Source organism: Perca flavescens, chromosome 14 (genome assembly GCF_004354835.1).
Source record: "Perca flavescens isolate YP-PL-M2 chromosome 14, PFLA_1.0, whole genome shotgun sequence".
Classification (NCBI taxonomy): Eukaryota; Metazoa; Chordata; class Actinopteri; order Perciformes; family Percidae; genus Perca; species Perca flavescens.
The window spans coordinates 23,480,882-23,497,383 of record NC_041344.1 but is presented as its reverse complement, the minus strand read 5'-3'; the positions used below and the strand labels follow the sequence as shown (position 1 = coordinate 23,497,383).

The 16,502-nt window shown below is 41.0% G+C and overlaps 1 protein-coding gene across 1 annotated transcript in view; it reads left to right on the top strand.

Annotated features, from left to right (window-relative positions):
* Positions 1-16,502, top strand: part of csmd2 (CUB and Sushi multiple domains 2) — a 282,360-nt gene that overhangs the window by 10,222 nt on the left and 255,636 nt on the right. Inside the window, exon 2 of the mRNA XM_028597331.1 lies at positions 5,724-5,940. Within this exon, the coding sequence (XP_028453132.1) occupies positions 5,724-5,940 (217 nt within the window). The remainder of the gene's footprint in view (positions 1-5,723; positions 5,941-16,502) is intronic.

Below are 16,502 nucleotides of genomic sequence, written 5' to 3'. Positions count from 1 at the left end.
CCATTCAGCCCAGTGGGCTAAGTGGAAGCAAGCCTATCGCAAGTGCCTTCCACTGCATTTGGCTTGTCTGTAATGGCAGACTGTGTCGTCCTGGCCCAGACATTAGCCTAATGTATGGAGGCAAGCGGGATCGCTGAACTCATCCATTTCCATTTTAATGGTGGCCATCTAGAGGTTAATTTGGATATGATGCGGTCAAGGCGCGCATATGCGCTGACACGTCAAGTGACAAATAGTGGTGCTGAGAGGATCTATGGGGCGGAAGGGTTTATCTTCCCAGCAGGGAGGCAGTTACTGGTACACACACACACACACACACACACAGACAAACACACACACAACATTTGGTTGTTTGAAGTTTACTCATGGGGTAGGTTATATGTGATAGTTGATAGCTTTGTTACTCGATAAACCTCAAAGGATGCACTTATTTGGTTGGAAATTATTCAGTGTTTTCTCCGATGGGATGCTCATTTTGCGTCGCTGTAGCCCCTGATAGACCACAACTATGGAGGCTTTATGGTTTCTCTTGAGAATAAGGAAAGAGCTGAACTCAGTTTTTTATCTATGTGATGGGGAGACTTGGAATAGGTAGTTTATGGTCCAATTTAATGGGTGAGTGCAGGTTTCTTGTGACTGTGGTTTCCTTTTATACATTAAGCCTATGCCATGGCTACAATTGTGAACAATTTCGCAGTAATTTCCTGTTGCATTGACTTATCATTGTAATATTTTCTTTAGTTTCCAAGCTGTTGACAATGTCATAGACATATTGTGCTGTGCTGTGCTTAGAAATGTTGGAATTCCAGAAGGCCTTTCTCAAACATCAAACAATAAGTTTAGCTTTCTTCAGTTGTATTCCTTATGCGCTGTGGACAACACGAGACGTAAAGCACTTCTATTATTGACTGCAAGAACATGATGGTCTCTGCATCTTTGTCCAAAGGCAAACTTGAATCGTAAATGAGGAAACCAGACAGATGAGGGGAAGGATAAAGAAACAGAAAAAAACATGGGAATCTAGAGAGCAGATTTGCAGTTTTGTATTTCAAGTATTGTTTGTGTCTTTATGGTATTATATGAATGTGATGTTGGGATTATGTTCGCCAAGATCAAAAATCCCATTCCTCTCACTGAGAGACAATGTAGCCTGGGTAATTGGCAAGGACGTGTAGAAAATAGGTTAAGAAAAAGTCTTCCTCTTTCTCATTTAATCACATTGACTGTAGCTCCTCCTCTTGTTGACCTTGTGACATTTACTTTTTTGCACACTTTCATTCCTTCCTCTCTTTGCCTTTCTGCTGCTATTTTTTATTCTGCCTAGTTTGTCACACAGCACACCTTTGCCTCTATTATTCCTCACGCCACGTCTACATGTCCATACATTAAGTCAGCCAGTCGGTCTACTTTGTGTCTGTCTGCCCCTGTCGCCCTCATTCTCTCACTCTCCTTTGGTCTCTCGCTGTCTCCTTCCTCTGCTCTGAGGGCTTGCTGTCCTGCCGTAGTACAGTACAGTGACCATCGATTCATCAAAGTGTCAGAGCACTGCCGCAGCTCTGTGTGCCCGCTACTAAACAACTGCCCTGGCAAAGCAAACAATAGCTCCTGCGCGTGCACACACACACACACACACACAAACACACACACAGAAAAGCAGAACCTGGAGTGCTGCCCCAGCAAGGTCATACCTCTCCCTGTACACCCATTTGGCACACCTGAGATGGTTAGTGCCAAGCTGATTCTGCCAGTGGCACAGTGGGCTAAGCAGTGGACAACATATCTGTTGAACATCCACAGATATCAAGCATAGTTGACATTCCAGTACAAGCCAATCCAAATAGTTGCCGTAGACATTTTGATAAAATAAATGAATAAAATGCACCAAGTTAGCAATTTTCCTAATTGCTGAACCAGATTATTTGCTACTACCCCATACGCATAATGGTTCACCTGAACAACATGACCTTTTACTTTGCCGGTGGTCTACCGGGCTAAAACAGCACGGCCAGCAGTCTCTTTATGGGGTCTTTATGGTGTGTCAGTGGGGTCAACTGCAGGATGGGCTCTTCACTGCAGATTTACACTGCGGGGCTTCGCAGTGGCTCACCAACTCTCAGCAGCTAATTTCATAATGCACCCTGGGCGAGGCTTAAATAATTCAACCGAGCCCCGAGTGAAGGATCTACTTAATCAAAGGCTCTGGGTTTTCATAGAACAGAGAGAGTAGACTTACAGTGCCTTGGTTTATCTCAACCGCACTTGTATCTTATGATGGTTGACTATTTTGTTCAAAGATTCAAGGAGAAAATTAATACGTATGACTACACAGTTCAGCAAAAAAAAGATCTGGCACACATCTCCGTTATTACTGCTTAATGTGAAAATCAAACTTGACGATGCTGTAAATGGTTCCTTAATGCTCACAAAAGTGCATTCTCAAGTGAACTTTGATGTTTTTGTGTCCAATTCAATTCTGACCATCTATTTTTCAGCACAGATAAAAATCTTTCTGGCTGCAGCCAAAAAAGCAAGCTCTCTAAAAGCACTATCTTAGTCTTTTATCCCAGATTGTGTACGTCATTTTCGATTTAAGAGTCGGTCACTTGGCACAGATGCTCACACTTCAAAATAGCATTCGGTCGAGCTCTGGCAGACTTAGTAGACTTATCCTCATGTCATGATTTTTTTGCTTAATTGTACCCATAAAACACAGAGCCCGCTTTCCTGCCTGGGTGATCGCCAGTCAAATATCAGTATGTACAGCGTGTTCCACCCCCTAACAACACATGCACTCTGATGATATGACACACTAATTGAGTTGCAAAACGCCCTCCTTTGGTGTCCTTTGGTAGTGTTTTCATTATATTATGGAGGGCTATTACACTGAACATTCTAACTAACGTGAAACGTGTCTAAAACAGTCACCTAATCATTTCTTTCTTCTAGCATTTTGATTCAATCCTGAAACTGATTAATATACAACGTTGGTCGCCTTAACCTCCCTGGTATTGCTTTGTAATCCATCCCAGCCCACGCACATCCTAACTCATTGCCTATGTACAAGCGGTTCACAGTCCACTCTGACCCCTATCAAGCTCTGCCATCAGGCCGCTGTATGAGCCATTGATGGGCATTTGTCTGATGGGGGCCTTGTAATGAAGGAGATGATGAGGAGATTATTGACCGGGCTGTAGATATGAAAATCAGGTAGCAGCGGTGGATGTGGAGGTTTTACCTGGATATTAGTATTGACGTGATGGTAATTGGGAGGGTGGATGCTCACTTGCTGGGCCCATTTAAAGGTGGTAATAGAAAATCAGACGGAGATAGCTCTTGCTTGGATCTTTTTTGTTCTTCTCTCAGGTTACTGGTTAAAGATGAGGACTGAGAGAAGACACGAGGAAGAGAACATACTATGATGCTGAGTTATTTTAATCCACAGCAAACAAAGAGCTGAATTGTCAGTGCAACATTAGAACACCAAACTGAAGTGTATTCAAGTGGCCAGAGTTCAAATGCACACACATTAGCATCTTTTGGAAGAAGTCAAGCGCATATGAAGTGCTGAAAAGAGACGGCTGGAAGAGGCCCCTGCCTGTTTTTTGATGAGACATGCCCCGGGGAGTCAACAGTGTCATGATGGATATATTGTGACTGGAGATGCTATTATAAGTCCCCCTGCTACTGATGCCATCCAGACAGTCAGAAATCTTTACCTCCTGACACTATCTCCCCTTTTCCCCTACCTTTTTTGCTGTGCTGCCTAGAACAAAAAGCTAATATTGGTTTTGTTTGTTTGTGTGTGTGTGTCAGTGAGTGTTTTTCCAGCCGCATTTCAGAATTTATAAACACCCCGATGTGGCATGTAGCCGCTGAAATCTTAAACACCAGGCTTGATTATTGCTGTGAAGACAAATGCAGCGTTCGCTCATCTGGCTAACCGGGGATTATCCATGTCCATGCGTAATTTATTCTCTTTTTCCCTCTGTTCTTACTTCAAAAATATTTAGTTTGGCTGTAAGACTTAGAGGCCTAGAAATTGCCCTATTTTAGTATTTCCTTTTGTCTTGTCTTCATGCATGGCGGCTTATTACCTGTAAATCCCTATTGTTTTTTCAGACATGAGGCACATTTTAGTTTGATTTCTTTAGCTGTGGGATTGTTCTACCCATCAGAGAGCACATACAAAGTAGCTCAGAATCTGTATGTTTCACAAGCATTCAATAAGGGATTCACATTCCTCCTGGAGGGATTTAACAAAGCAGGCTTCACTTTTACTTTTGGAAGCTGCAATGTGTTTACTCAAGATTCTTGTTCTTTAATGCCCTATTTAATGCCCTCAGGAGCATGGCTCATTTTGATGCATTGATTTTTTCCAGACATTTACACAGTTATAAGTATGGATGTAAATGAACAAAACAAAAAACATATCTACTGCGAGTGTTGCATTGTTTGTAATGTTGAATAATGTGGTTTATGCAGATAACAGATGTCCTCCAATTATATTTTCCTGATTACATTTTAATCAGACTGCATTATGGTTCAGGTTTTTGACTGGAGCAAACAAAGGGGAAATACACATCATTTGTATAAATAGCATGTATTCTTGCACGACATTCTAATTTAGTCCCTCTACAAGGATATGCATTTATGCAGGTTTCTATTGTGTTCTCATGCCTTGTGTTAGGTTTTCTTCTGCAAAGAGAAATTTATTCAGAACATGTTGCATTACTGCTGTCATAGTTCAAAAGTTACAGCCCACATGGCTACTTATGGTTTGTGATTGTCCAACATATTCACATTTTATTCTCTTGTCACCTGTCAGTGCCAGACTGCACTCATTCAGCTGTCTGTAAGATGATAATTAACTTCAAAGTGAACCTTTTTGGTTGGGGGAGATAGCCATCACCACCTAAATATGTCAAACGAGTGTGTTATGACCTACAGGGTGATATACTTACATACACAAATTAGTACATCAACACTGAAAACACACACTGACAACTAGCTACACAAAGCAATCACACATCAGTCCACGTTAGCGATTAATTACAACCAAATCCCTAACATTGATTAAAAGTCTCAGCTGTGCTCAGATGAGTCGAAAGACAAGTCATTTAGCTCGGGGATTCAACACACACACACACACACACGCATACACCCTCCCTCATAGCTCGCACTCCACACATCCAACTGCAGTTCTGATAGATGGCAACACACACAATTAAAAGTTAAGATTGAAGGCTGTTTGCGGACAAAAACGCAGGATGAGAGGAATTAATGTAGTGCTCAAGTGTGTATGTCTTTGTGTGTGTGTGTATGTGTTTCCACTTCTGTCCTCTCATTTTCTCCTCTCCAACTGTGTCATGTGTTAACGTGGGAACGTATTACTAATGTGGTGAAAGGGCCAGTGAGTGAACAATTGCATGATGATAGAGGTGGAAGAGGTGGGGAAAGCTGGGAGAGGGTGAGCCATTTAGCACTGCTATACTAATGGCTCAGGCTGCACGCTGTAGGTGATAATGGATGTTGCAGCATTTGGTGCTGTGTGTGTGTGTGTGTGTGTGTGTGTGTGTGGATTTGTATAATTTCCATTCTTGGATCTAGAGAAGTGTTTTTTTATTTTTGTTAAATATTCTATTAATACTTTTTACACTTTTTACACAGTTCTAACACACCTTACGCCCTTTTTAATAACTGCCTATTTCTTTCTCTCTTCACAGCTCAGAACTGCAGTTACACACTACACAGTCCCAATGGGACGATAGAGAGCCCCGGCTACCCTTACGGTTATCCTAACTATGCCAACTGTACATGGGTGATTGTGGCGGCGGAGCACAACCGGATACAGCTGGTGTTTCAAGGTTTCGCCCTAGAGGAGGACTTCGACATCCTGTCTGTATATGACGGGTCACCCAGCCCGGGAAACCTGCGAACACGGTAAAGCCTACTTTTTTTTAAATGTGCATGTCTGTGTTGGTTGCATATTATGTCTACACATGCATATACAACTCTTTGTAGTACTAGCAGTCCAAGAAAGTTCTACATAGTGCTTGTGTCCCACAGGCTGAACAGTGGGGGCAAAAATCGAAAAATGCAGATAGGTCAAGAAACATGAGCAGTCAGACAATCTAACCCACGGGTTAGCCAAACATTTGTGGAAGAGAAAACATTCTTTTTCAAACTGTGTGTTGTAAACATCATATCACACTTCACACATTAGATTATACAGACACAGATTAGACTCCATCGTGATATAAAGAATATAATCATTTTTTAAACGGGTAGAAAGCCGAAAGATAATCCCCCCCGATGGAGTCTAGACACTGATGGTGGTGTGAGGAGCCCGGAACCCAAACTCCGTTGGTAGCAGCGTGCCGGAAGAGGACCCAGGAGCCGTTGAAGCCCGGAGGAGCAAGGGGCGGAGGAGGGTTGTGCTCATATCCTGAAATGACACTGAGCAGCATAAAGAGACAGGTTTAAAACAGGGATGTCGTGCAGTGATTGGCTCGTGATTTTCATGGCCGCTTCTGATTGGTTAAGACAAAAGTGACCACCTCTACAGCTGATCCATTCAGGGGTGTGAGAAGTGATTATGTTTAGAAGTCTTCCTGAAAGAATTTGCGCTGAGCTCCATTTGTAATAGCTGCAAATATAAGATATAGTCACAGAGCTGCTATTCACTGATGCATTTATGTATTCCGGGACATTATTGCTTGCAGTCTCATATCTGTCAGACCTCTTGGCAGTCCACTTGTTTACAGGCTACCTTAATTAGTGACACTTTCTGCTTTCAATCTGATCAGTTGAAGATACACCAAAGCAGCTTTTAATTCATGTCACCTTCTGGTATAAGCTTGGCCTTGCAAATAGTTTAAAGCATATGTTATGCGAGGCCCTCGAGAGACAGATGAGAGAAATATTCTTAAGGGCTTTTGTTATTGAGACTGTTTTGAGTCTCTGTCAGACTCCCTGTTCCTCCCCGTCGATACCTCTCTCTCTCTCCCTCACCTCTTTTCTTCCCCCCTCCCCTCCCCTCCCTCTCATTCTGTGCCAGTGGTGCCTCCACTGCCTCTCCCTACAGAAAAGGAATGAAAGAGAAAAGAAAATCCATTATGGATTCGTGTTGCGCTGCTCTCCTCAGCCTTTCTCCTGTTTGGACCTCTGGGCTCGGTTGTATATTGATGCTCTGGCGGGACGGTGGGGAAAGCGCTCCACTCTCTCCATCTAAGCACTTTGAAAATAAGTGAGGGGAAAGAAAATGAATTTGAAAAAGAAGGAAAAAAAGGGAGGGTGAGAGAGTGAAAAACACATAAAAATAAAAGATGGAGAAACAGTGGGAGTGCTCAATAGTTTGTAGGGAACACGGATCTCCTTTCGATTCTGCTTGTGTTGTCTTTGAACAGAGTTCCTCTCTTTCCAAAGGAGTCTTTTTTTTGTTGAGCTTGGAAAGGCTGGAAGCAGTCAACAGCAGTTTGTCAGGACATGCGGGTGTATTTACATTCACGCCTCTGCCGACACCACACACCCACACACACACACACACACACACACACACATTCATAAGCACAAATACACGCACAAAGATACACGTCTGATAATTCAGCCTTTGCTCTCATCTCCCGCTCCTGACAAAAGTAATTTTGTCTCCATCTCTCTTGCTCCTCTTCCTTCATTCCTTCCATTTCTCTCTACCTCTACTCATTAACTCCTCACATATTTCTTTTTAAAATGTCTTATCCCTTCTGCCTGTTCTCCATTTTGTGTCCTGCATGCTGTGTTGTGCTGAATTTGATCGGCCTTTCATGTATGCAACGTTATAGGTTGTAGAGCTTGGAATATTTTGTTTAATCTTAAGTAGTCATCAAAGATGAATGTTTTGCCTTTCTTCACATTCACATGATCACCTTTGATTTCTTTTTTCAAAGCAGTCCCTTTTCTTTAGATTTGTTTATTTATCCATGTATGTATTCATTGCTGTCACAGCAAATTGTTGTTATCAGGAGAATGTTGGCTGACAAATCAGTTCAGCTATATATATATATTTATTTATGTATATATAAATATATATATTTATATATGTGTGTGTGTGTGTGTGTGTGTGTGTGTGTGTGTGTGTGTGTGTGTGTGTGTGTGTGTGTGTGTGTGCTTGAGATCCTATGAACCCTGGAGTGTGTTTGTGAGTGTGTGTGCTCAACACATTGCCTGCTCCTGCAGCAGTTTCTTTATGAGTCACAGTCAATCGGTAGGAAATGTATATATGAGACAGTCTGTTGCTGCAGCACTTCATTAAACTGCCGATCCCGACTGACACCTGGGAAGCAAAGAGAAAATTCAACAGAAGTTGCAATCGTTTGAAATGGAGAAATAGAAAAGTATATGGTGTGATATATATGTCCCATATTCTGAGCTCAACCTGCTGTCGGTATGTGAATGCTGTTAATTAAGCAGAGCAATTATTTCCAGAGATGGTGTAGTGATTAAGTGATTAAGTGCATCTTGTGCCCTCAGTGTTGTGGAAGCTATCAGTTACTTCACACAAGGAGAGGTTGAACTGCAAAGAAACTAACCGGTGGGTGAATTGTTTTTTTGCTGACTTAAGTAGTTGAAACATCTACGGTATGTATCATATAAAACGGCTTTATTGCAAAAACATTAGCCTGTTGGATATGACATTATATTTTTGGGGGCATTTTAAGGCCTTTATTTGTATAGTACAGCTGAAGACATGACGGGAGAGAGAGGGGGAATGAAATGCAGCAGGTCGGAGTCGAACCCGCGGCCGCTGCGCCGAGGAGTAAACCTCTATATATGGGTGCACGCTCTACCAAGTGAGCTACCCAGGCACCCATTGGTGGACACACTTTGACAGTGTTGACAGAGTTAGATAAGGTTGACATCAATCTCATGTCTGTGCATTTAGTACAGAGAGGGTAACAGGCTCTCTACAAAATAGCCCACCAACACTGTCAAAACTCTAATTTGCATTTTGCATCTCATTTGTTTCATCCGTACACAAACAGAAATTTTAAAATGTGGATTTGTGGTTTCACTATATTTCGTGAAAAAAAAAAACAACTGTTTATTCCACCCGCCGAGCAGTCTGTGCACCCGCTATGGCAACCTCACTGTGACAACACAACTCAGTGAAGGTGCACACTGTGCCTGGCTCACCTTAATAGTATAGTAATAGTTACACCACATAACTCCCACTAGAACCACTAATTTGTCTTTTGGCACATCCGTTTGTGTATGGATTTAATAAACAGTTTGAGAAGTGTTGGTAGGCGAATTCTTTAACTTTGGACAGAGCTGGCTAACTGTTTCCTCCTGCTTTTTTTTCTTAACGCTGTACTAAGCGACAAACATCCTGACTCCAGCTTTGTACTTGTACTCTACTGTAACTAAGAACATAATCTTGATATCCTTCTTCTCATTTGCAAGAAAGCAAATGAAGGTATTTCCCAAAATTTCAAATAGCTGCTGGCCATTTTCTCTTTTGTTCTGGTTTCCATCTATTTCAGAAGAGTATTAAAATCAACTTTCCACAACTCGGTATTAGGATTAAGATATGTCACCCATCACAGTTTTGACCCCTTCATTGTATTGTTCCACAACAGCAAACAGCTCCTGTTATGTTAACATCTTCTGTTGAATGCTCTTTGAGTCGGTCATGAAAGCACAACTTTGTCAAAATAAGAGCCCTTGAGATTCACATATATCCTTTTCACAATAGCCATGTCATTGCTTAATATTTGTCCACAGGGAATTCTTTCTACAATAGCACAGCTTATAGATGTGATGCTTTGCATCCAACCCTTGACTCTGTGATGGAGTACCCTTGACTTCATCAGTTGAATGGACTGTTTTCAAAGTGGTCCGTCTGCATTACCACGTGACAATAGTGCGACCCTTACAACATGAAATTGTTACTGTGTGATGGATTGCCTTAGAGGCAGAAAATAGAGATAAATAATTGTGGCATCTTTTGAAAAATGGTCAAAGTATGCATGAATTGTAGTTGCCAATTGTTGTTGCAAAATCCCTGATACAGTCCTAAACCTTTCCTTAGATTAACCTTTAAATCCTCTTCTTGCAATTTCCACCTGTCTGTTGTCAAAATAGTTAGTGTTAGCAATAGTTAATTACATTTTAATAATGCAGTAAGGTCATTATCTGGTCATACTGTGTATCTGCAGTAAAAGGATTGTGATGGAACTTCCTCCTAAACACAAGTAACCCCAGTGACCTGGGTTAAACAGAGCCTTTTTGTATTGTAGCACAGCAGTCAGACAGACTTCCCATGACTAAAACAACCGACTTAACCTTAAGCGAGACACTGAACCCCTACCAGCTCACTCACTGTCACTTTGTACAGATTTCTTACTTGTAAAAAGCAATTTCTTTTTAAACCTTTGTGTCAGATCTCACCTTGTAACTGCCAATTGCGTAACACTGAGAACATTTCAGAAGAGGGAAAAGCTATTGGGGTGTGTGAAGGCGTCTCTCTCCGCATGTCTTCCTCTCAGTGATAGAGTGATGGAATGGAGGGACTTAAAGGCCAGGCAGTCTGGCAGGGAAGGGGAAGTGAGAGAGGGAGGAGGAGGCGTGGAAGGGACAGATTTTCAGCCTGCGGGCTCGATAGGACCTAAATAAGGAGCACTAGTGCATGGTGCTGGCAGTGGCATTAATACTACAGTCAGCCCTCAATGCTGTAAGGTTGGGGTGTCACTGTGTGTGTGTGTGTGTGTGTGTGTGTGTGTGTGTGTGTGTGTGTGTGTGTGTGTGTGTGTGTGTGTGTGTGTGTGTGTGTGTGTGTGTGTGTGTGTGTGTGTGTGTGTGTGTGTGTGTGTGTGTGCGCTCAGACTCTGCTTACAAAGGAGGATCTAGGCAGCCCATCCCAGCAAGCTGATTCAGTGTCAACAAAATCAAGGTTTATTGGAATACAGATAAAATGAACACCACACTCACCAACACACGGTCTGACACACACTTTTAAGCACGGAGTAAATGGCAGTGGGCTGGAAACCTGTAATTTTTCAGACACATAAGGTTTCAGAGTCATTTCTGCTTTTTGGCAAGCACTCGAGAGCACAAGTGCTGCTTGTACGGTGCATAGGGGGGGATGTTTTGTACGCGCTTTCATATTGCTTCTGCTTGTAGTTCAAAGTTTTGATTTGAGCTGTGTAAACATTCTATCTACAAACGAGGCCTTAAACGCAGACTGTAAAGGAATAGATTGTCTGATTGATCATTTAAACATCAAAAACATGCACACCAAAATAGGCCTTAGATGACAGCGGATTCATCGATTAGTTGATTGACAGATAGTTAAAATGCCAGACATTATCTGGTTACAGCTACTGAAATGTGAGGATTTGCCAATTTTCTCTGGTTATTCGGAAATGGATCCTCTTTGGATTTTGGACTTCAAGCTATTTAAAGATTTCCCCTTGGGGTCTGGCAAAATTGAGATGATAAGTTGTTCCTTATCTTCTAATATGTTAAATAAAAGATGAATCAATCCTGCAATAAAAGATTTTTTTTGGGCCACTTGAGGGCAGCGGAAACGAGTTGCGGGGGAGAGTGGGTGACGTATAACGGCACTTCCGCCACGGCAGTGTTTCTTCATCGGTGACGGCCTTGGCCATCAATCTCTCACAACACATACTTGGGGAAATAACTTGTGCTGTACGTGAACACTGTGGTGTGAACACGCATTCAATGTGTGTTTGCATACACACGTTTCTTCTTTGTCTCTTCATCCTGAAATACACATGCTTACTACACGTAGCTACACGTTGTGCGACATCCGTGTGTGTGTGTGTGTGTGTCTGTGTGTGTGAGAGAAATATGGCTTCAAGGTTTTATTTGTTTGAGCTAGTCACGATTGAGCATCTTATTCAACAGCATCGACACACAAACATACTGTAGGTATGTCACACCCCCAGACATGTGCAAGCAGATGCATTCATACACACACACACACACACACACACACACACACACCATAGGATTTATGGTTCTTTTGAGTCTCGGCTGTTAATGGAGAGACTGCCACTTATCAACGTCAGCTTTAACGACAGTCTGCTAAAAACAGGAGGAAGAGTGATAGTTTGTTTTTCATCATCTCATGCTGGGAAAAAGTAAAACGATGTCAAGATTTATGGCATCTGCTCACCTGTGAGGCAGAATTATTAGGCCCTGTAACCCCAGATTAGAGAAATAATCAACGAGATGGCTGTGAATTTATATCCTACATCCAGTGTATCACTCATTCTGTGTATTGCTATTGACATTCCTCCATCTCCAGGCTTATCATTGTTCATAACAGGAAACACTTCAGCAGCGGCGTGAAATGAAATGTTTTTCTGCCGAGATAAAAGATTGAATATGCAGCGCAGCCTTTGAAAAGACGTATCATTTTCAGCCCTTCTGTGCTCTCGGTCACACTTGAGTCAAGGGAAGGCGCCACATTTTTGGGAGGCCAGCCTGTTGAGCCGTTTAAACCTTCAGGGATGAAAACATAATCACTAAAAATAGAGATATCATTGTGCCCATGTACCGCTCCTTGGCCATATTTTAGCCAATATGTGTCCTCAAAAAAAAAGTACATAATTATACATTTGCCTTGTACAATGAACAAATGTGGATCTTTGTTTGCTGACTTTATGTGACTTTCTTATGTTAAAGGGGAGAAAAATGTAATACATATTCTATTAAATATGTGATATCACAGCAGGGCAGTGCAAGAAATTGGTAAACTGTATAAATAATGATGTGACACACTGTATATATTGTGGATGACCAAGGACTGATTTTGTTAGAAAGTGATTGGTACAATACCACAGCAGCAGAGATGAACATGCTCATGTGAAATATTTCCTAAAATTAGATTTGGCTAGATCAGATATATTGAGCTAAATATGTCTGATTTTGATATTGAAATGCTCTGCAGGTCATATAATAAAAATGGTAGTAACCTTTTACAGTTAAAGGTCTTTACTTTGGATTATGCCTGTATCAGTTAACACAAGGTCATCTTTAGCAATTCCTGTATCTAAAAAGCTAATGAGCACAAGTTGATTTGCAATATTTCTGTTTAAATGTTTGTCGTAATTTGTTAAACATGAAAGGTATTCAGTGTACAAAGCAATGGTACAAAATATAACAGGAACTTAGACAAAGCAATTAATTTCATGATAGCAATTGATAAACACCACCTAATAAAGGGATGGTGGGAGGCGGATGTTATTTTCTCACTGCAGGGAATTCATTGTGTTGATTTGCATGAACTTATGCAAATCACGTCAGTCACAATTTTTCAATTGCAATACCTAAGGCCGGTACAATTCATTAGTGTGCAGCGGTTTTAACATGTACGGCATGTCTACATTTAACATTGTGGAAGGAGAAGAGCACACCGGGATGCAGGCTCGTCATAGATTTTTCACGGACATTACTTTTCTCTGTTTGCAGTCATTTGGGTCGATAAAGCTGTAATAAAAATGTATAATGTTCAATAATGATGATAAACTTGACAATCTATAATTTTTGCAAAAGAGAGCAATTCTCAAAGGAAAACAGTTTCTGTTGTGCCTATGAACAAACAGCACAGTAGCAACAGTTTCGGTGATACTGTATGTAAATAGAACACCATGTCCAGTTTTTAACATCGGCAAAAGACAGTGGAAGTCAATGCAATGAGTGGAATGCAATTAAAAAATCTTTATTATGAAAAAAAAAAAAATTATTGTGCCCCGCCTTCACCATTGCTCAAAATACTATAGGGCTGCAATAAAGGCTACAGAAGCTTTCACTGCTTGTAAAATCAATATTCAACCAATCATGGAAAATCTGATTTTAAATAGCATCACATTACTGAAGGTCTATAATGATTAAATGGTTAGGTTAATGCCCACTTGTCGAATACTGCTTTGCAAAAGTAGTAACTAGTGACTGTTTAGCAAAAATACACATTTAGGCGTTCCTTGAAGCAACAGTCTTTTCACATTTTTGTACATCTGCTGTTCTCTCCATTGATAATAAGGCCAAAAAGTTGTTTAACCATTGCTCTTAAGCTTAAGCACCCCTAATTTACAGTTCAGTGATCATGTTATCTGATAAAAAGAAAGCTACTTCTTCCCTGCTTTGTTTTCTGCAGTGATTTGTAGTTCTGAGGTTGATTTTCAAAGCTTTAGACTAAAGTCAGAGGCAATATGCTTGTGCTGTTTATACATAAATTATCTCTCTCATGCATATACAAGTAGCAATGAACACATATCATATGCATGCTCTCAAGCACTTTCCAAAATTCATAAACATCTCTACAGCATTTAACATTTGAAAAATGAGAGTGAAAAGAGCGCTCGTTTCCCACAGCATACATTCTTTATTTTGTAGGTCACTCCTTCCAAATAATATGACATGCTCTGTAATGTCGTTGTCATGTATGCTGTTAATCATGTCTTCCTATGAAAAGCAAATCCAATTTCTGGTGGTGTGATAATGGAGAAAGATCCAACCTATTTGTTGCTTTACATGGGTTCTTGCACGCAACATCATGTAGGGCACCCGTAGTGACTTGGCTATTTCTAATAGGGTTTGCCACTATGAGAGAATATCCCGATTCGACATACCTGCAAACAGTGATTCCAGGAAAAAACAAAAACGGATCAAGCAGAGCACACAACACACTGATAACGATGAGGACTTGTCTAAACAGGATGAAATACATAGTATTATAAGCTAGTCTCTCACCACTGTGAGACACCGATATACTCAGCTGTCTGGGACACACGAGCAATCCAACGACTGTCATCAGTGCATGCACCTGCCAATCTGGGATGAAATGTGAGATGCGAATGCTTTATTGAAATTAGGATAAATGGAACATACACAAATGTAAATTATGTCAACAATTTCTTCTTTTTTATCCACTGCAACCACAAAAAATGGCATATGTGTTAGCATCTTCAAATGGAATGGCCAAAGTTTAGAAAATTCTCCTTCAAGTCTTTTTTTCATCATACAAATAATCTTGTATACTCACAATAGAATCATCCCAAAGGCACTTCCTTTCACATACCGTTATATAGACTTTGTCGAAGAAGAAAATGCTATATTTTTGAAAAAACTCGAAATGGTGGCTTAATGTATTTGTAAAAGGTTAAAGAATCATCAAAAACATTTGGTTCTTTTGGCTGCCACATCATCTCACTGCAGAAGAAAAAGAAAGAACAAACAGAAGAAGCCCAACAGAAAGACATGGTGACATGGTATTTGCCCCGCTTAACCGCACACCCAAAAAACAGAAGAAATACTGTACATTCCCTTTAGCTGTAATCTATGGGACTGTGAAGCACAGACGTTCTCCTTGTGCACCATTTGTTTCCTGGTTTAGGCAAATCCCTGGCATATTTTTTGCAGCTTGTGTTTATTTTGCTTTTTTTTCCCTCAGTGTTACTGCAGTCACATTTTTCTTCCTTGATTTCACCCTTTCCCTTTGTTTTTTCTTCTTCATCCCTGTGAGACACAGAGCATCGCAGTCTAATTACTTATCCAAACACCTTGTGAAACGTGATAATGGGTAAAGCACACACACATGCACGCACACGAACACACACACACGTCTGTGCACAGTCATGCTGTGTCAAGGATGTATGCATGTAATTAGACACTTGTTGCATGTGCTTATTTAGTTACATTACATTTAGCTGACGCTTTTATCCAAAGCGACTTCCAATAAGTGCATTTAACCATGAAGGCACAAACCCAGAACAGCAAAAATTACATAAAAGTACATTAGCTTCATATAAGACAAACTGCCACATGTAAGTGCAATATTTTTATTTATTTATTTTGTTTTTATAACCACCAATCTTCTTAGCCAAGGTGAAGTCGAAAGAGATGTGTTTTTAGCCTGCGACGGAATGTGTAGACTTCCTGATGTCCTAATGTCAATGGGGAGCTCGTTCAACACCATTTAGGAGCCAGGACAGCAAACAGTCGGAATTTCATTGAGTGGTTAGGTGTCCCTTGCACTGAGGGAGCAGCAAGACGATTGGCTGATGCAGAGCAGAGTGGATTTTTGTTGAAAAGGTGAACATTAACACTCCATATTACTGCTGTCATGGATAAGGCATAAAGGATGTAAATCAGTTTCTAGAAATGACATACAACACAGTGCAGAGATGTTGAGGACTACAATAGAACACATGAATCCTGTTTTCGTACTAAAAAAAAGACATAATTAAGAAATAGAGGGCATTAATGTTGAGATCTCCAGGCAGGGGGGGACTAAAGGAGAGACCGTCAACGTAAGTCAGTGTTTGTGAGAGCCAGTAGATCATTACCAGTGCTGTTCTTCAGTTACAGACACAAACAAACCACTCCCCTCCCCTGCTGTCTCCTTCTCTTTGCTGCTCTTTGATCATCATTGCCACTGGAGTGTAAAAAGAACGACTGGTAGAAAGCAAATAGCATTGGTTGGGTGCTCCATT